The 21,764-nt window shown below is 30.4% G+C and overlaps 1 protein-coding gene across 2 annotated transcripts in view; it reads right to left on the reverse strand.

The window, feature by feature from the left end:
* LOC113514121 (hemicentin-2-like) overlaps positions 1 to 21,764 on the reverse strand; it is a 135,293-nt gene that overhangs the window by 16,461 nt on the left and 97,068 nt on the right. For both annotated transcript variants that reach the window (XM_052900594.1, XM_031914274.2), the window contains exons 5-6: positions 20,335 to 20,531; positions 7,266 to 7,376 (exon numbers count right to left, since the gene is read on the reverse strand). In XM_052900594.1, the coding sequence (XP_052756554.1) occupies positions 7,266 to 7,376; positions 20,335 to 20,531 (308 nt within the window). The remainder of the gene's footprint in view (positions 1 to 7,265; positions 7,377 to 20,334; positions 20,532 to 21,764) is intronic.

A 21,764-nucleotide genomic window follows, 5' to 3' on the forward strand; every position in this document is an offset into this window, starting at 1 on the left:
TTAGCTTTAGAATATACTCGTATATTCGTGTTCGTTGTTTGGTAAGTAGGTTGATAATAATTTGACTATATTTTCCGTATGGGTATATGATATTTTTTCATGGTAAAATTTTGTTTTAATTTCTCTACAGTCTTCATATAATAAATTGACCAAAAAAAAAACCATTCCGATAACTTACGCTATCCTGATGCGTTAGAAAAAAAAAATAGATTACTTATAGATGACGTATCAAAAAATATACAAAAAAAATATAAGTTCGACGTTTAGCAATACAATTGTATAAACTTAATAAAATTTTTTGGTGTAGTTATTTTTGCGTGATGTCGAAACATAAAACACGACATAAAAATTCCAAATAATAATTTCTAAATAAGTTTTGGCTTCTATTTTTATGCATCTCTTACAAACATTAGTAGAGTATATTATGTTATATATATATATATATATATGTATATATATATATATATATATATATATATATATATATATATATATATATATATATATATATATATATAGGGTGAAATGAATATCGTTAGCATCTTTTTGAGAGAGGGTTGAAAATTATTAGTGGAACCAAAGAAAAATGGATCATAAACATAAAAAAAATATTGAACCTTCCATATGTTACTAAGACAGCACGTCTAATGATGGCGTGAGCATGGGAAAGTGAGATGAGTATGGGAAAATTTTATATCATTTTTGAATTATTGATGCACGAAATTTCCGTTAAATTTCTTTTTTAGCAAGGGTAGATTTTTTTATTGTTAGGGAGGCAAACGAGCAAACGGTTCACCTGATGTCATTTTATGTTACTAGCTGTACATAAAAATAACACAAAAAGATAATAATATTCACATCATTACGCGCCGTTTTACTGATACTAGATGAGAGGCTCAAATTTTTTTTATTCGCGAAATTTATTTTCAGATGTAATATATAATGTATATAATAAATATAATATAATATGTAATAAATAGTATAAGTATATTCTTATTTTTCTGTACAGTTAACGACATGAAATTAATATATAAGAAAACTTTACAGGATTCAAAATTAGAACTTGTTTTCCTTTTACAAAGATAAAGTTTACAAAGTTCAGCCACGGTAGCCTGCACATGTGTCTACTTCGGCTACTCTGGACAAATAATACCTTTTCATACGAGTACTTGTATATATTTTACTTAGTTACGTAGATGGTTGGACCCAGAAGTCTCCGTTTACTTTGTGTTAATTAATTTTTAAATTTGACCGCGAAGCCGTGTTGTTTTCGGGTTACAACTGTATACAATTAATGTTGGTATTTATATACCTGTAATTATTTAATTTTAGGAGTATAATAAGATAAAGATGAATTACAATAATGAAATTTACGCATTAAAATAATAAAATTAAAGCGTTAATGTGCAATTACGCTTTATGTTTTTACGTACATAAATTATTTATTTTATAACAAAAATTAACACATTAGAAGAATAATCTTGAAGATTATACATTAATACGGACCACATTTTACTGATTCCAGTAATATATTATAAAATGGTTTTGCTTTTAGGGTTATGGCTCCAGGGAATCATTCATTCTGGTAATACAAGCAGCTAACGTAGAAAAATAAACATCTAAATCTAATTATCTTAGATTAAGGTCACTTTTGTTAAATAAAGTAGTAGATTTAAATATTGTTGCTTGAAAAATATTAGTTTTGCCCGTGACTTTGCTCACGTGAATTATTCTGGTTTTCTGTGTTATTTTTAAAGGCTTCTATTGACTACTAGTATGATAAATTTCATGACATTTGGTTGAACCACTAATGTGCCAAATGATGATGATTATTATAATCATATCAGCCACTGCTGAACGTTGGCCCCAAAAGGGATTTTGGGGGCTTTTAACAAAACCTACCATGCTTAGTGCCAACCAACCTTCCTAGGTGAACAACCTTAGCTAGGCTTTGGTGATGTTTTAAGAGAGACGCTGCTGCCTAACCCCCGACCATAAAATTCCCATATATGCCTCTTACGACACTGACGGGAAAGGAAGGTGCCAACAGATAACAAACAATCTCGTTTTATAATATTATAATAAAATGAGACCTAACTGATTCCATAGACGTTGTTTTATCCCCTATCGGGCCAAACTTTTTTTTTTTGAGATAAAAGCTATTCTGCCTTTCAAGTTGGAGCAAACAATACATATATACAAATTTTGACCAATATCGGTTTAGCTGTTCGGAGATTAGCGTGGATGTGTATATTAATATAAAATTTTTATATATTAAGATTTAGTATAGTCATGTCCGCGATTTTGTATACGTAATCGAGACAAATTGATTGTCCAAGATAAAAAGTAGCCAGACATAAATTTATATAATAAACAAGTATAAAAACATTTATAGGTATACTCGTAATTCCATTCTAGATATTTTATTGTATATATTTGTTTACTTTATAATAAACAAGCCTATTTATTTGTTTATTTACAGTTGAAAGACATTGCTTCTCTTTGAGATCCTATCATGGAAGTGCTTTGAAATTGGAGTTGTTTAAATTAACGTGAACCGGTAATTTCAACATCGTATCATTCGTCATACATTAAAATTCAACTGATACGATCTTAATTTTTGTGGTCTACAATATTTTTTACTTTTTTTTTGATGGTTGAAAATGGAATGGTAACCCCGCCTGCGCTAACGGGATACGATGGCGGAGCACCAGTGAAGGGTGATAGATGAGAATGAAAACAGGCCAGTTAGTCCATCATGATGTATTCATCAGGAATTAACCATGATAGTTTCCAGGGAGAACCGCGAGGAGGTCGACCTGGTTGGGTATATTGCTAGCAATGGGATTCTTAGACTCCATTACTAACAATCCCTTTCTTCCCGGTCTACAATATTAAAGCTTGTCCAAATATTTTACACAATATTAAATTTATTTAATGTATGTATGGAAAAACAACTGCTGCAATGTTTTCGGTAAGGTTAGAGTATTTTTAAAAGCTCGGGAACGTATCGTGTTTTTGGGTGTTATTGAATTCCTATGGGTGAGGTGATCACTTACTGTCAGGTGAATCGCGGGTTTGTTGCTTCCCTCCATTTCCATAAAAATACTCGGCGTGTGCGAATTGAATTCGCTTAAAAAGTTTCCTACCAATGTCTTTTACTTTCATTTTTGAAAATTTTCCCTCGGTCCAATATTTATACCAACCATGTATACCTTAATTTTTATTAGATGTAATATGTAAAGTAAAAGCTGAATTAGAATAATACTTAATTTAAGTTGACGTTTTTAATGATAATTCTATAAACTCTGACTACATTCTGCAAAAATGTACACTTCGCTAGCTAAATTCCGTATTTATTGTCTGCGTAAATTAGTATATAAAAGATCCTATGTTTTAAATTAGGATCTAACTCATATCCTATAATGCATGCCTCAAATTTCATTTAATTCCGTTTAGTACTTTTTGAGTGAAAAATAATAAACATCCATCCGTACATACCAGTGCATCTTCATAACTACATTACTTCATTTATTATTTAGGTATTAACTATAACTAATTTTTTTTTTACTATGCAGGGGGCAAGCGAGCATGCGGCTCATATATATATATATATATATATATATATATATATATATATATAATTATAACACAAATTTTTTTTATACAACTTAGAATGGCAAACAAGCTGACGGCCCACCTGATGGAAAGTGGTAACCGTCGCCTATAGACATGAGCAGTACCATGGACATAACAGAGTATACTGTTTCGCTCATGATACTCTCCATGCGTTGCCATTCCTGAGGACTCAGGTGTTAATCCTCTGTACATATCCATATCCCACTCTTCAAACCGAAACACAGTCGTGCAAACATAGCTGCTTCACGGTTGAAACTCGAATGGAACAGAGGTACCCAAGCAATCGATTTTTGTACAAAGTCTCCCTCTAGTAAATTTTGTACAAAAGTCGATTGCTTGAGTACTTTTACAATTACTTTACATTTAATTAAAGGCTTCTAGTGATAGATAATCTGTTTTGTCTGTTTTTAGATATTGAGTTGCGCGACGAATACAACGTAACGTGATGTAATATTCTATAGACTTTGGTAATGGAAATTTTCTATACAATATTATTATTTATATTATCAAAGAAAGACATTTTTAAAGATAAACGTAGGTTAGGTACTTTTATTGCTCTGCCGTGTAGTCCCGGTATAGAATCCTTTCTTTTCTCGTGGGTGTCGTAAGAGGCGATTAAGGGAATTTAATAATCGAAGGATTGGCAGCAGCGTCCCTGTTAAAATATCACCAAAGCCTAACTGCGGTTGGCAACCCGCCTGCCAAGCGTGGCAACTATTGGCAAAACTTTCCTTATGGGGAAGGCTCGTGTCCAGCAGTGGACAAATAATGGGTGATATGATGATGATGCTCTGACTCTGTATCAACTTTTAGATTCCTTTGTTCTACCACCAAAGACTTTGTACAAAACTCATCTGCATGGGTACAACTGTCTTTATATTTCTGTTGCTAAGCAGCTGTGTTCTGGAAGATAGGTAATGGTAGTGAAATTACAGGATGCAGAGCAAAATTATTTCTGAGGAATGGCAACGTTTGTGGTGTACTGTAGTCATTATAGTAAGTTGATGTTTATTTCTACTTGTATAGTTGACGGAAAGTGGCAATTTTCTACCAGGCAGGCATTTAGCCTGTTTGTCATTCTGCGTTATATAAAAAATACACTTTTATTTTACTACCATTTAGCTATCCGCATTAGTATATATACAGTTATAGTTAACACAAAAATAAATTAGTATTTCATATTAGCTTTAATAGGCAAATTTTTTATACATTTGGCTACATAGATAAATATATAATTTATTTGCCTTACAGCACACAAATAAGAACAGACCTAATAATAGACATACACAAAAAAAAAGAGATAAAATCATATATATTAAAAAAAGTTAAATACATAAAAAAGTAACACAATTTTTACCTTTTGTGCGTGTGTTATAGTGACACAAAATGGTCACAACTCAGTTTATTGCTTTGTGAGGGCAAACATTTTTTGAGGAAAAGAGTAAAACACAGGACATCAATCCTGTTGTGGCCAAAAGCCAGCCGCGAAATTCTTTAACAAAAACAATATATGGATAAAATAGTGTGTGTCCATTACATTCACAACTATTTAATATTTTATTCTAAATAAATTAATAACAGATACTATTAGAAGAGAGATATAGAATAGTCAGAGGTCATTCTCAGTCAGATACCAGCACTCAAGCGATAAATATTTCCGCTACACACCTATGACGTATGCCAATTTTTTGTTTAATAATTAAATAAATTTAAGCTTTTTATATAAAATTTGTTTAGTTTTAGACAATCGTATCGGTGGTGGTATATTATTTCAGCATTTCGCAGCCTGGTAGCGGAAACATCCCTCAAAAGCCACTGTTATACATTATTGTAATTTTTATTGGGATTTCTATATTACTCGCTAATAATGTGGCTTTCTATAGGAAAAGAATTTTAAAATCCGTTGATTAGTTCTTGAGTTTATCTATTATAGACTAACAAATAAACGATTAAATATTTCCTCCATATAATATTAGTATAGATTCGAAGAATTCATAAAAGAGGGTATTTATAGCCATTTTTTTGTAAAGGGGTTTATGCTATATGTATTACTAGCAAATACTTTAAAGAAAATGACGCAATGAAAAGAAAAAAAAAATTAAAGGCATAAATTAGGCATACACTTCGATTTAATTTAATAATTGTGATTCTAAGTTTTGCTGTTTACGAAGTAATTTACGTAGTTAGAATTGCGAGATGGGAGATCCTTGAATATATCATTATACTTACGAGAATTCACGTGAAGTTATTTATTCATCTACTTCATATTCTAAGAAACATATTCTGCGAATATTATTATTAGTTAGGGGTTAATTTATGTTATTACGCAGGAATCACTTAATTACGAAAGAAAAAGGTTGCATTTGTATGTTCCGGAGTGATCTAATTAAAGGACGAAAGTAATGAGTAGAGTAACATAAGACGTCTCAGGTTTATACATAGTGTATATTTCTTTGAGAGCCATTATCGTTTTTGTCTGAGCATTAAGAACCTATTTCCATCAAATTTACTGTATACAATTAGGGAACATTCGATTTAAAAATATATATAATTATTATTGAATTATTAAGCATGACGCAATAATGTGAAGGCAAATATTTAAAAATTTTATTAGCATAAGTAAAATTTGGCAGTATCCCATCGTTTGTGTAACTGGAAATACAGTTGATTTAGATACTGAAGAGATGCGGGGTCAAAACTTATCTGATTGAATTTCTGGGAACCGTAGTGGTTAATTCTTGGTGAATTCTTGATTGGCCAACGGAGCTGACTTCATCCTCACCTAAATGGTATTCCGCAAGCGTAAACTAATAACGCAGGCTTTGTTATATTTTCATATATTAAAAAAAATTGAATTATTATTAAAATAATATATCAGATTATATAATAATCATATTAATATAGTGAATGCGAAAATTTTTAACGATGGATGGATAAATCTGTTACATTTTTACGTAATGATTACATACGTAAAAAAATTTATGGATTATAATGAGATTGGGTACACGGGTAGATTATACCTTAATTTTGCATATACTTAGGTATTGATTCATACGGGCAGAGTTGCGAGATACAGCTAGTACTGTTATAACAATTAATAAATATTAAAGGTTAGTTTCAAATATACTTGATGAAATGACGGCAAATTGGATGAAGGCAAAACCCGAGAACTTGCCATTGATTGCCTCATCTAGAATTATAGTCGTGAGCTTAAATTTATATTTGTATTGTTGCTCCGTGGGCGAACTACGCGTACGCGCTAGTTTCTAATATTAGTTGAATTACATGGAAGAGGACCACGTGAAAGAAATGATAAATTATTTTTTGATACGTGTACATATGTCTGTGACATTATTATTAATTTTCTTTTTCGGTGAATAACACCAAAATGTGTGTATCTATAAAAATCCATAGTATGTGTCTATAAAAATCATGTTGTTCAATGGTGAATTATTCATCTTTTTAAAATAACAACACCCAGTACACATAATTCACAATTGAAGTGTCTGTTTTATTGCGGAGCGAAGTCCACTAGCAAAATGTAATGTTTGGAACGGTTCAAATACAAATAAAGTTTTAATTAAACTTCAGCAATAGTAGTGTCCAGTTAAATAAATAATGTATACCTCCTATGACGAGACAGCTGAGCACTAAAGTGTCCTCTTCGTGGTAAGGGCCAATTCTGTCCTCCACTTTATTGCCCACTTCGTCCAAGAAAAACGGCTTACTTGGGAGCACTGAAACACAAAGAAAAACATTTTTATTAAGGTCTGTTACAGTTTTACTATTACACTATCTGTAATTGCATTTCTGGCGCTTCTGATATATTATGCACAACTTTTAGTTTTCACAATACTTTATTTCAAGAAAGTTGTATAGCAAAAGTTGAATCCAAAATAAGTCTTCCTTTTTCTTCTTTTTTCTACTCAGACTTTTTACTCTTGTTCTCCTAAAAATTTTATTGAATGCAATGATGGTCGGTTGAATCGTCATACTTGTCAACGATACTATCTACTTATAAGCTTAAGAACAATTGGGACTGGTCCTGCTCGTACAAGTACTGATTTACTTTATTACTTATCTCTAATTGTAAGTTTACATTTTTTTTTTGATATTTGGTACATTGTATTTTTAACTTGCAATATTTTAGTTTCGTTCAAGGGGCTGAATGGTGAAGTTTCTTGTCGATTTTTCTTGGTAGATTCTACATTTTGAATTGGGCAATAGAGTTAAAAAAAATGACAATTCAACACTGTTTAATTAAGACAATCTTAATGAAATAAACCGTATTTCTATTTTATTCAACTAGGAATTATAATTATAACCTTATATTAATTGTAAATCTAATAGCTTATGTATTACCATGGGAATATGGTTCTTATTGTATTTCTATGGTATTAGAGACATTACATGATAAGATTAAACGATTTAAGAGGGTTCATTTGGGAATACACTTCCTAACCTATTAACATTTACTGTTGAGCGTTTCTTCATAAGAAATATATATATATATATATATATATATATATATATATATATATATGTAGATATTAATAAGTATTATTAGTTCAGCTTGGTATTGGCTTTTATTTTGAATTTACTTGTCTTGTTACTGGTGGCTTGTGCTCACTGATTTGTACCACAGTAAACTTACATTGCAAATTGTTTTCTAGGTCGTCATCAGCTTGCTAGATGTATTTTTTTTACTTAGATTTCAAATATTTCTTTCTCAAATCTATACGATTCCCTCCAGTTTTACCCAATCTCAAACTTACTACGGGCCACTACGACTAGATATTAATTAATAACTACTAATAACTATTACGCGTACGACGAAAAAAACGCCGTTATTTTCACTGATTTTCGTTATGATATACAATATGTTATTTATAGTTATGGCTACTACCTTAATTGGTAAACTGTCAAAAAGTTACCAAATTTCTTCATTTATTTAACAATTTTTCCATCACTCTCATTTCATTTTTTTTATCCCAAATTGCGAAAAGTTTACCAAATCTGGCAACGCTGTCTGTTGTACATGTACAGACTTTGGCAATAAAACTTTTCTAAATCTATTATCTACTCAGACACGTGTTATCTTACGGAAGTCTATGGAGTACTCGGAGATTTACTACCTTATTCGAGTCACACACGAACTAATGGTAACGGAATTATACAAAATAATTCTAATCAAATAACTAGCTTTTCTAAATCATCTAAAATCTAAATATTTATGAGTTTATCTATGTCGAATTATAATCCATATTAAAAAATGTTTAATTTCACTGTTAGAATTCTTATTTAAAATATTAATGATTGAGATATTAATGATTTCCATTTCATCTTTTATTAAATAGAATAAATGCAGTAATAAAATTACAGATTTTGATAAATCCTTCAGAACCATTGATATCAGTATATTTACTGATCTGTGTTTAGAACAGTTAAATCCGATAATTTCCGGAGAAGATTATCAGGATAAAGTTGAACGGAGAGCTCGCCGTCTTTATAGGCACGAGTAATATTGGTCAAGATAAAATACAACGATAACTTTGGTGAAGTTGCCATTATTTCTCGATTTGTAATGAATACATATTTATAATCATTGCTTATAGAGACGTATTACAGCTAGACTTGCCTAATAGGCAGGAAGTGCTGAATATTAATCGATATTTTAATTCAGGCAATAAAATAATCTAATTTATAAATGACATAATAAATAATATGTTATAATTGTTCAATTATAAATGTCGAAGATATTATCGATTGAATAATCGTCTAATAATACGAAAAATATATTATTAAAAATTATTCGATTATAATTGACTAAATTACTATCGATTAATCAAAATGTTCGTATTATCGAACATAGTATATAATTTATTATAATAAATTAATCTATAGTAACGTTTTGTATATATATCGATATTATCAATAATCTTGCTAGACTATTTATAGAAATAAAGTGAAACTCCACGTTGATAGTAATGATAATAGTGTCACTATCTGTCGATTTAGAGCAATCGATATGAAAAAGTGAACACAGTCGATTTATCAGTAATCGATTACATCTTTTATTATAACTGCATGAATACCATTCTGTTTATTTTAATATGCACGTAGATTTTTCGTCTACCAGCATTAGAGATAAAACGTTATTATTTTTATAGTTAATGCGCGGTGATACGGATGTGTTTGTTTTAAAAGGTGTTCGAATCTTAGGTTTGAATATCAATAACGTCCGGTCACTATAAAGAGGTATAAGAGCTTTGATTTTTTTTTACAAAGAGAACAATAACATATTCGATCGACTTTAAAAAGGTAAAAGTTCTCAATCTGTGTTTTTATCTTTATTAGCGACGTTTTCGCCAATTTTCAAGTGATGTCAATTTCCATGTTGATTTAATATTACTTTTGACATTAGGTATATTACGCGTCGTTTCTTTTCTTCTAGAGAAATTTTAATTTAGTAAGTGACATTTAAAACTACTCATGTTGATTATATTAACACACAACAACTTTGATTAAAAATGTAAAATATTTATTTTTAAAACAGTCGGGAACTAATACCATTTCCATAGACGTTATTCTTACAAAAGATAACAGTCGTTATCATTTTTTTACTAGATTAGCCCGACTAGCTTTAATCCACAAATTTGTTCGCCAGAATCAGTGTATAAAGTATTCTATTTATAAATCTAAGATTGGGTCTGTCTGTATAGCGAATTTCAATCAAATCTGTTCAACAACGTGACTGAGTATCAAATAACCACATTTTCAAGGAACGAGAGGTTTTATAAATATAGGTAAAAATTCTTGATAATATAAATATCTATCTATGTCTACATATAATATATATGCCTATGTATCATATGAAACCTGCTCGACGAATTTCAATGAAGTCAGGCGACATATTCATTATGGATTATTCAATATTCATGTACTAAAATTTTGATCTCAGGCATAGATTCATTTAACTCTTATGTAGCAAAGAATATTAATTATAATAATGAATTCTGGGATTCTGGGAAAATTATTTAACAGATGGATTATTTCATGGTTTTTGTAATATATTAAAATAATATCAATATTTGAGATAGATCATAATAGTATTTAGATGAAGGGTCGACTGTTAAAAACGTCCAAAAAAAAAAAACAGTCAATATTTTTTTTATATTGAGTATTATTTTAATACGTTCAAATAATACACACTATATATATATATATATATATATATATATATATATATATATATATATAAAAAACATTGGCGTCCTATGTCTGAAATTATAATATTAATAATTTAATAAATATAATAAAATAACATGTTTTTTCTATATATATATATATATATTTAAAACATTTAAAGGTGATATAACCTATTTAGATTTTATTTATTAATTGGAACAATAAAAAAAAAAAACATTAATTTAAAACTGATTTAGGCATGAGAGTCGTAGGTTGTTTTTTTATATCACAGAGACGTACCACCAGCGTATAGCGTGTTTGCCACAAGCGTACTGTCCGTCTGATGGTAAACGGTCATTGTAGTCAATGGACGCCTACACTAAGACACTGTCTCTAATTATCCTATTTTGAGACAGTTAGTGTGATGGTGTGGCATTTATAATTATCCTGAGTAATTTTGAACGAACGAAATTTTCATTGGTTAGAGATTGTGACAATTCTCCGCAGTGTGTTCCAACAAACCCACATTGCCCTTTGTCATTGTCAGTTATTTTAGGAACAATTTTTATTTTTAACATAATTTACCCTTTATTTGAACTATACATGACATTAAAACCATTTGTTTTAATACTTATAAATACGAACTTACTGCTGCGAACAAAATTTTTTTAGATACCGTGATTGCAATATCAATTCTATTATTTTTTAATCATCAAACAACTCATTATTATATTAAAAAAAAAAAAAAAACTTACATCCAATTACAGGAATATTGTAAAACCTAATTGTAAAATATATTCTGAATAATTATAATTGTATGTAATTAATAAAATACATAAAGAAAATTTCTTTTTTTATTTATTACAGTGGGGGAGCGATAGTTTAGTACATTCTCGTCATTTACAGATATATATTAAGTCCAATATTTTTTTTATAGACCATAAATGTTGCCATAGACAAAATAAACGTGGGCTAAGAAATCATATGATTTGCGTTGTCTTCTGTCTCTTTCCATTTCATGTGAACTTTAGAACACAATAGAAAAAGACAGAAGACAGCTATATTTTTATGAGCAGTTGTTAATTAGTTAACTAATGCAAACTCAAGTAGTTATTATTCTATAACAATCCTACTCTTCTGTATTTTAAATGTGAAATTTAGATAAGATGTTTGTTAGTCAATCACGTTGAAATGTCTGAACAGATTTCAATGAAATTTTCTATAAATATGGATAACTATAATAATTTTAACGTAACACATAACTTAATACTTATTATAATACACGCGTAAAAAGCGACAGTTCACAGGCAGTTTTAAATGTCGTTCATAAACACCAAATATGTATGATTACTTTTAGAAAAGTACGTATGACTTCGTACGACTGACTACATTTCCATGAAACATATAAATTAGAGAACGCACAACAGGAAGGAATATAATACACAAGGTCCCCAAGGGTTGCAGAAACTCAGTTTCGTGTTACCCCAAAAGGCTTCATTATTGGTCTCGCATAAAATTCTCTCGTGGGAAAGTGTTATCTATTTACTGTACCATTCATTATACATGGACTATTATAAGTCAACATATTTATTTATTTATTCGTGTCTTTAGTGAGCATTATTATTTATCACGCTATTTATTTACTCATTTCTTTAATTCGTTATATGAGTAGTATCACACTTGTTTTTAAAAGGAAATTTTATTAACATTTTAAGGTTAATAGAGAAATTAGCATTCTTTTATGAAAGTACTCTGCTAGTATAATAATGTTTTTTTAATACTGTACTGGGTTGACTGGAAGAGATCTCTGTCAGAGATAAGTCCATCCTTGCTCACCGCATTTATAAATACATTATTTTATATGTAACTTACAAGTGCAATATAGAATATATATTATTTTTTTCCCAAAATAAAGGTTTTATTTTTATTTTTATCGCGTCTCTTGTTGCGAGTTTGATTGAGACGACGAGGTTGGTAGAGATATATATTTTAACTGGCCTGTAACTGACGCTCAACTGAGAATTAAGCAAGAGATAACCGAGAAATAAAAAAAATATTTTATATATTAAATACAAATATAGGAAATTAATGGTGGGCCGATACTTTAACCTAGTACGTGAAGTGCTAAAATAACAATTATGAATTATTAAAGTCCTTAATAAACAAACTATTTCCTTATTGCACTGTACGCATAAACATAGATATCACTCTCCATATTCGATATCTCCATATTCGAAACCTCAAAATAATGATAGGGACAATAACGGGTCATTGTCCATTAAACAAACATTTATACACAATAGGAGCCACAGACAGCCCTCTATGTCGAGGCTGTTTCGACGCTGAAGAAACGGCTGCTCACGTAATCCTGGAATGTGAGGCTGTGGCCCATCAACGTTTAGAAATCCTCGGAACGGTGAGGTCGCTCCGTGAGGCCTGTGAAGAACCCAGGAAGCTTCTGCGCTTCTGGGCGGAGCTAGGTTGGCTGTACTAGCCACGACTCACACGCACAACGGCCCAAATGAGAGGCTAAGTGCGGAAAACAGAGTCTTTCTCACATTCACATTCACATACCTCTAATATTAAGGTAGCACGTCCAACTATTAAACTAGTATGAGAGACAAATTTTTTTGTAATTTTTCGACAAAAATTTCTTTAGAAAAAATATTCAGTTATATTTTGATTTCGACGTTGGTTACACAGTCACACGTACATATTATAATCCAAAGGTTCATAACATTTTCGGTTTATAACCTTTCTTTCCGAGTTTTCAGATTAACGAAAAATGTTGTTAACTCGGTATGAAAATTACCTCGCGAACATTACGTCGCTCAAGTAATACGTGATGCGATCTGAATAATTCAACTGTTTGCGATGTCACGTGTGAATTGGGCGAAGCCTTTTCGGCGGGCTCGCAGTATTTCGGAAAAACGGTCTAGTGTGTACTAGCATGGGAATAAAAAATGTCGGTAGAAGTAACACTAATGCTCCTTTTTTGTGAGCGTACCGATGCCGACAAAATGTATAAATTTCCCCTTACTTACTTTAAATTGACAACCTCCAACTCATAATTCCTACTCATTCTTCCTCTTTCTACTCCAAATCCTTTTCTGTGCAAGCAGTTCGTTTGTGGAACTCACTCCCTACTTCTATACGGTGCGCTCAATCGATGCCCATTTTTAAAAACTTATGGTAGTTAAAGCCCACTACCTATTCTTATAATCACTTAGTCCTACGTATTTCCAGTTTTATGTATGTTATATATATGTGTGTTAGTGTGGTATATTTGTATGTATTTGTGCGTATATATGTATATATATATAATATATATTTATATATGTATGTATATATATATGTATATATTTGGATGTATGTGTTTATTTATGTATGTGTATATGACTATCCTGTCACAAATATTATTTTTTACAGATCTATTTTTTTTTAACGCGCCACCTACCTATTTATGCTTTAATTCCTTCTACCCAATGGTTGTCTTGAAGAGATTGCTTAGCAATAAGACCGTCTTTTGTACTATACGTATTGAAAATTGTTCAACAAATCCTGTTATGTTGGTGCAATAAAGTGTTAAATAAATAAAATAAAGAAAAAATAAATACTGCTGTCACAATTTATATTCGTTTAATAAATGACTTTCTTATATGTAATTAATAAAAAGCAGTCCGTAATCGTATTAAAAAAACGGAAAAATATATATGTTATTAGGTATGACCTTGTATAGACAAAGGTAGAGTAGGGCGACCTCCTATTAGCAGAGTAGGGCGACTCCTATTACTACCCTCCGACGATACATACAATTTAATAAATTTGTGTAATATGCGGTTCATACCCATAAGGGGGTGTTCAAGTATTATGTAACGCAATTTTTGAAGATTTTTGACCCTCTCTCCCTCCATGTATCCCGCCGTAACATCCAAGTGACCATTTTACCTAAAAGCCATAACACTAATGAATACTGACAATAAAAACAATAAAAATGACGGTTTAATACATTCGAGGGATTCCTCGTAAAACATAAACGACAAGGGTTGACAGCTTTTTTATTTGATTTTTATTATTTCAACCGTTAACTGTCCACTGCTGGACGTAAGCTTTCTCTATAAAGTTTTGCCAGTAGTTGCCACGCTTAGCAGGCGGATTGGCAATCGCAGTTAAGCTTTTAAAGATGTTTAACGCTGCTGTCCATCCCTCGCCCTTCGTTAGTCACCTCTTATGACACCCACAGGAAAGGAAGAAGTGGCCCATTCTATGCCAGGGCACACACGGCAACGGTTGAGAGCTTGGGAGATTTTAATTCACTAGTTTTTATTGAATTAAAAAAAAAAAATGTTACGTAACGCGTTCTACGAATGTCTGCCCTATTCTTGTAATGTATCGGACCGTTTTACAAGAACCCTGAAAACTATGGTCCATCTTGTAGCTTACAATTAAATATGCTTTTTGCGTGACTTACAACCATGGTGACTAAAGGAGTTCAGTTCTCAAGGTCCGTGCAACAAACGTGGTATTTTTATGGGATTAGCGGGTGTGCCACTTCTACCTAGTCCTTATTTTTATGGTACTAGTATTGAGACGGAAAGTTTACTAGAAGAATCGCTTCTAGCGGCCTACTTGTCTATTTCCCGATGGAGCACAACGATAAAAGATTTTCTTTCTGTATTTAGTTAGGGAATTTTGTACATAAAATAATGATGTCACTTCTATCGTACCTTGTTCCGTATATACAACAACACGATTTTGATAAAAGACTTACTTAGAACTTTTCAATATTCTTGTTTATTTCTCAATTGTTATTCTAATTTGTTATTCAAAATTTTTGTTTTCTTTTTTGTATTCAATCTCGAATGGCAAACGAGTTTAAGGATCACCAGATGGAATGTGATAACCGTCATTTATAGATATGAACAGCATTATGGCTATCAAAAATATTTTGTGGTGCCCATGGTAGCTATGCGTATGTGTTGCAATTTCTATGGACTAAGATGTTATATCTTTGTATCTTTTAACTTAAATGCCATATTTCATCTTTCAAACTGAAACAGCTATGCGAAAATTACTTTGCGGCATAAACACGAGTGGGACAATATGAAATGTCTCTGTCCCCAAGCGGACGACTTTTATACAAAGCCTACGTCTGGTACTTAGATACTTATAAATTATAACGTAGTAGTACAATGTTTTTATATATAAATAATGTATAAGTACTTACCTATTTACGCAATACACGTAGCTAACAACATATTCTGTTAAAGAAACTTTTTGGTACTTAATTTCTTTTAAATTGTTTCAGTAAGAAAATATACAAAGAAACAAGTTATCTATTCTATGAGTGTAATTTTTATAACTAAACAAATACATATAGACATTTGCTATAATGATATTTATATAATATGATAAGGTAATATAATATAATATAATGTAAATAAATATAATAATAAATAAATATAATAACTCGAAAATATTAAGTATAGGTAGTATGTGAGGGTACATAAGTATTACATTATCTACACAATTATATAATTTGTACTTTTTTTATTAAATAGCATTGATATTGAATAGAATGTAATTTATTTTAATTGATTGATTGTTTAACATACTATTATGATTTTATTAATGTTAATCTAATGAATAATTGACATAATATTGAGATAGTTTAGCATAATAACTTGTATCTAAGTATCAATGAATTTGCATGTTTTAGACTATAAGGCGAACATTTGTACTTCATTATAAAAATCAAGATCTTTAAAAATCAATGTTCTGGTAACTAAACCTATCTATCTACAAGAATTTGTGTGTATACATGTATATATAACAGGATTTACATGGCGCACGTTTCAATTAAACTATTATGTAGGTACTTACAATAAATTGTACATTAGATAGAATGTACAAGTGTGTACGTAAGGGCATGCTGATCTCGTATCGTGTACCTCCTACTTAGAAATTGTATGTTTCGCCTGTTCAACGTTCAAATAACAAGAGTCTCATGTAACATAGGCTTTATTTTATTTCGTTTCACATTTCTTCGTACGAAACCTTTTGCACAGTTTCTAAAATCTGGTACATACAGTGAAATATATTTGATACTCCTCCGAGGATTTACATTTATAAACATTACGTTTTGTTACTCAAAGCAAGTAGCAGGCTTGTATACGATTTTACTATTCAGTATTGCAATATTGTATCAATATTGCAAATTCACAAAATAATATTTACAAGCATAGAGTTACTTAATGATCTTGTGACGTCGTGAAAGATTATTTCAAAATAGGTTGAATTCTAGCACATGTATATGGAACAACTGATAAATGTATATAATATAAATTTTTACAATTGTTATCAGTACTTTTTTAGTTTTTTTTTCGGCCATTATTAAAGTTACTTTAGACAGTTTCAATATCATTAACAAATGCTATAATATAGAAAATGGTTTATGAAGGAAAAGTGAGATCGTTTTGATTTCACGCTGTATATTTATTTTGATGTTTACATCCGTTATATTTACATCATCAACGATTCCAAATTGATTTTAATAGTTATTTTTAAATGAAGGTAATAAATTGAGTTTCTTTTATATTACGTTTAGGACGTAATTTTCTTGCATTAAATGTTTTAATTAATAAAAAATACTGTTGTAGTTCGTTTGTCATACATAAATATAAATTTATTAAAAATAAAAAAAGCCCTAACACAAAAACCTATAAAAGGAACTAATTATCTTGAAACGTCTAAACAGATCTTCATAAATCATAGCTAAGCATCATCTCGATGACGTCAGCTTTCACACAAAAAAAATCGTATTATAATTGGTCCTTTCGTTTAGGAGCTACGATGCCACAAACAGACACACAGACACGTCAAACTTATAACACTCCTCTTTTTTCATAGAAGCTATTTATTATCCCCTACTAAACATATTAGGACTAATAAATATATGTAATATACATGTAAGTATATAATATATAATTGTCTTATATATATAATTATATGTACGCACAACGGCCTAAATAAGAGGCTAAGCGCGAAAAAGAGAGTCCAATTTACATTACATTTCATTATATAATATATCAATAATTTCCGTAAACATTTAGTTAGTTCTATACAAACGAAAACGTCATACCTCAAATTGCTATGACGTTATATGAGAATGTAAAGGAGATTTAAAAAGCGATTTATTTGCATTCCTCTTGCAGTCACATGTAGTTTATGTTCAGTTTTGATGTAAAAAATATGCAAACTGCGGACCATTGCACTTAAATCACTAATGGTTTGTAACTAATTAAACTGTAGTTTAGATGCAAGCTATTTACGGCGGCAGTAGTAGGTAGTTGTAGTTTCAGAGAAATATGGGCATTTCGATTAAGTATTATGTGTATTAATATGTTTGAGGATTAAACTTCGATCGCCGCACAATACAAACAGTTGTATTAATAAATATTTAGGTATCTATTTACGTTTCTCCATATTATATAAGTGTATTGGTATATAATTTGTTACCTCCCAAACCCCATCAGGGGGAGGTTATGTTCATCAGTGGATAATTAATGATTGATATAATGATGATGATGATATAATTTACTGTTTGTGTTGTGAGTGTTTGATGGACTATCATTATTTAAAATACTCATAGTATTACTTTATAAATACGCTATTACATTCTACAATAAAATGGTAAAACTATGTATAAATGTTTTAAATACAATATCTAAATATATAACTGATTATTAAAATTCTTACACCGAAAGAAAGTTACTTATCACCGAGTAATATGGGCTGTGTTTTATTAAGAAAACCGTGCGGAGTAGGCATTAGTAGTTAGCAAACTCGCTAGATGGAGTGACGACTTAAAATGCATTGCAGGAAGTCAGTGGATGCATTTAGCTCAGGACCGTTCTTTATGAGAGCCTATGGGAGAGGCTTATATCCAGCAATGGACGGATAGTGGCTGAAATGATGATGCTGATGATAAAATGACACTCGTATATAACAATTATTTAATGGTCGAGGGATGGGCAGGAGTGTCCCTCTAAAAACATCACCAAAGCCTAACTGCGATTGGTAACACATCTGCCGAGCGTGACAATTATTGGTAAAAACATCTTATGGGGAAGGTCTATGTTATGATGATGCCATTGATATTACAAGACCTATATAGCTCTTGTAATATCATGTATATATATATATATATATATATATATATATATATATATATATATAATGTCCACGTTTATACAAAGAACGTTCCCCTTCATTCTATTTCTATATAGTTTGGACTTTAATAGTTCAGTCCTTCCTGTAAGTAGGAGACAAAATATCCCGCTACCTACATCTGCGTCGTCGATTGACATTTTGCGGACGTTTTTCAATGGTAGGCACTTAGTTTTTCCTCGTACTCAGGCATTCAGCTGACGTGACCAGTTGAGCCCAGTTCTAATGGTTCTTTAAATATACATAAAATATTTAATTTTTTGTTATTACGTACTTCAAGATAAATCTTTTACACAGAGAATACTAAAATAGCTTTCAGTTCAAATGGATTATAAAGAACATTCAATTTTTTTAGTTAAAGAAATCTTTGTAAGAATATTTTTTCTATACTTATTAATCATAATTTTCTTTTTAATTTCTTTCCAGTATATAAATACATATTTGTATAAAATACTAAGTAATTGATAGAGGGTCAGGTGGTTTACATGGTTAATACGTAAAGTCTAATCTCATGGATTAGACAAGACAAGTGGGTTAAAGGTTTTTTGCCTTTTTTTAGTCTGCATTCTAAAACGACGGAACGGACCTTGGATGATGTTAAATTGAGATAATTAAAATGGCGGAAGAAACATAAACTCGGGACTGGTTTATGTTTGGTAAATATTTATATACCTAATGTTTATAATGAAATCTCTAATACTATGCTATACTATGCCATTCTAGTTAGGCTAATACTTTTCTTGTGGATATAGGTCGATGCCCATCTGTGGGACATTAATGGATGCTTATATAGATGAAATTCAAGGCCATTAACAACTGTAAATTAAGCAAAGATTCCTTGAATCTAAACCTTTTGTTTGAGTAACATGAATTTAAATACAATAATTTAATTGGATATGATTATATCCTACAAAAAAATCTACGTCAATTGCGACAAAACCAGTAATTTTAAAAACTAAACGACTGAACCAATTTTGATAAAATTTCTCTCGGACCAATCCGTAATCCTATCAGATAAAAAATATTTTTAAAATTAGTTTAAAATTGATAGAGTTATGAAGAAATAATCATAAAAAAATACAGCCGAATTGAGAACCTCTTTAACACATGAAATACGTCTTCCAGTTAAGTTTGTACAGTATATTATAAATTTTACTCGTTTTTCATTTTAAAATATGTTTTTTTCGTTTGAACAGCCCCTCAAAGGAAAGGTAAGGGAAATGATTTCAGCCTGATGAAAGAATATCTATATGTATATTTAAATAAGTAAATAAATACCTGTAATAGTCAAATTGACTCCAATGTTCCTAGTTTGTGAGTTGAGGAAGTCAACGCGACAGTGGTACAAGTCTTCGTCGTCCTCCGTGAGGGCTGATATTGTAAGGGCCGTGGGTTGGCTTACTACGTCCGCTCTTATTCGGCCGCTTCTGTTGAAGCCCTCGTTCGACCATTCGATTTCTACACGTGTGTCGAAACTGCAAATGAAAGTATATCATAGAAAAGGGTGGAAAAGATGAAAGGAAAATATATCGCAATTTTAGTGGAATATAGTCACAACAGATTTACTTATAAAGAGATATTACTTTGAAGTAAATCTTAAGCGTAAATAAAGCCGTAAGCTTTAAAATTCAATAAGTTAGACTGTATATTGATTTTGTTACAGTTTCATATACACAAGCTTATTTTGAATTACTTAAAAAATGTAAACAAATGGTAAATGTAAATAAAAAAAATGTAAAATTGCGCTAAATTGTAACTTTGTAATATAAGTATATGAAAATTCCGTGCTACAATGCTTGATATTTACACGTTAGTCTCCCTAACCGGTCGACCAATTTTAAAGAAGTTTTGTACATGTGTATTGTTTGCTTCAATTTACAAGATAAGATTTTTGGACCCCAGTAAGAGAAAACAACTTTTAACGCGTTAGAAAGTATTTTATAATAATTATATTATCATGAATATTGATTATTTACATTTAAATTAGCAGGTTATCAAAAAGAAAACATTCCTTTTTTAAAGCAACTTACTAAAGAGCGAGATTCGAAACTCGGTTGTATTTTATGCCTGTATAATTAGATAGATAGATATTCTTTATTGTTTCCTCCAAAAGATTACAATAGTAAACTTATTATAAATATAAATAATTACAAGAAATAATCATAATGAGAAAACAATGGGCGACCTTATCGCTAAGAGCGATCTTTTCCAGGCAACCAACCTTAGCAATATATTAATTCTGATTGACTTTATTAATTCTTTTGCAATCGACAGGGTTTATTATTATGTTAATTAATTGTGTAATGTATATGTTAATTTCTAGACAGAAGCATTTGTTTCTTTGTAGAATGAAATCTTGTTTTTTGCGGAGTTTAATATACATGTAGTTATTAGTTTTGTAATGAGAACAGGGAAATTGTTAGTCAATAATATTAATTTTCAGGAATTAAGTAGCAATTTGTTTTTAATGAAAACCTGCTTATCAAACTGACTGAAATTTATAGGGATTGAGAGATTAGTGGTGTACTATCGAGACTTGATTCTAAAGGTAATAATTTTAAATTTGTCTGATGAAAAATGTTGTTATCAAATGTAATTAATCCGAGAGATGGCAGTAAATTTGTCCCTCATTTATATTCAAATATGATCAGTGATATATAAGTGTCTCGAGTTTAATGAGTAACCCTGTTAATTTAGGTATATAAAGT

Source organism: Galleria mellonella, unplaced genomic scaffold (genome assembly GCF_026898425.1).
Source record: "Galleria mellonella isolate WM207_F2 unplaced genomic scaffold, CSIRO_AGI_GalMel_v1 utg65, whole genome shotgun sequence".
NCBI lineage: Eukaryota > Metazoa > Arthropoda > Insecta > Lepidoptera > Pyralidae > Galleria > Galleria mellonella.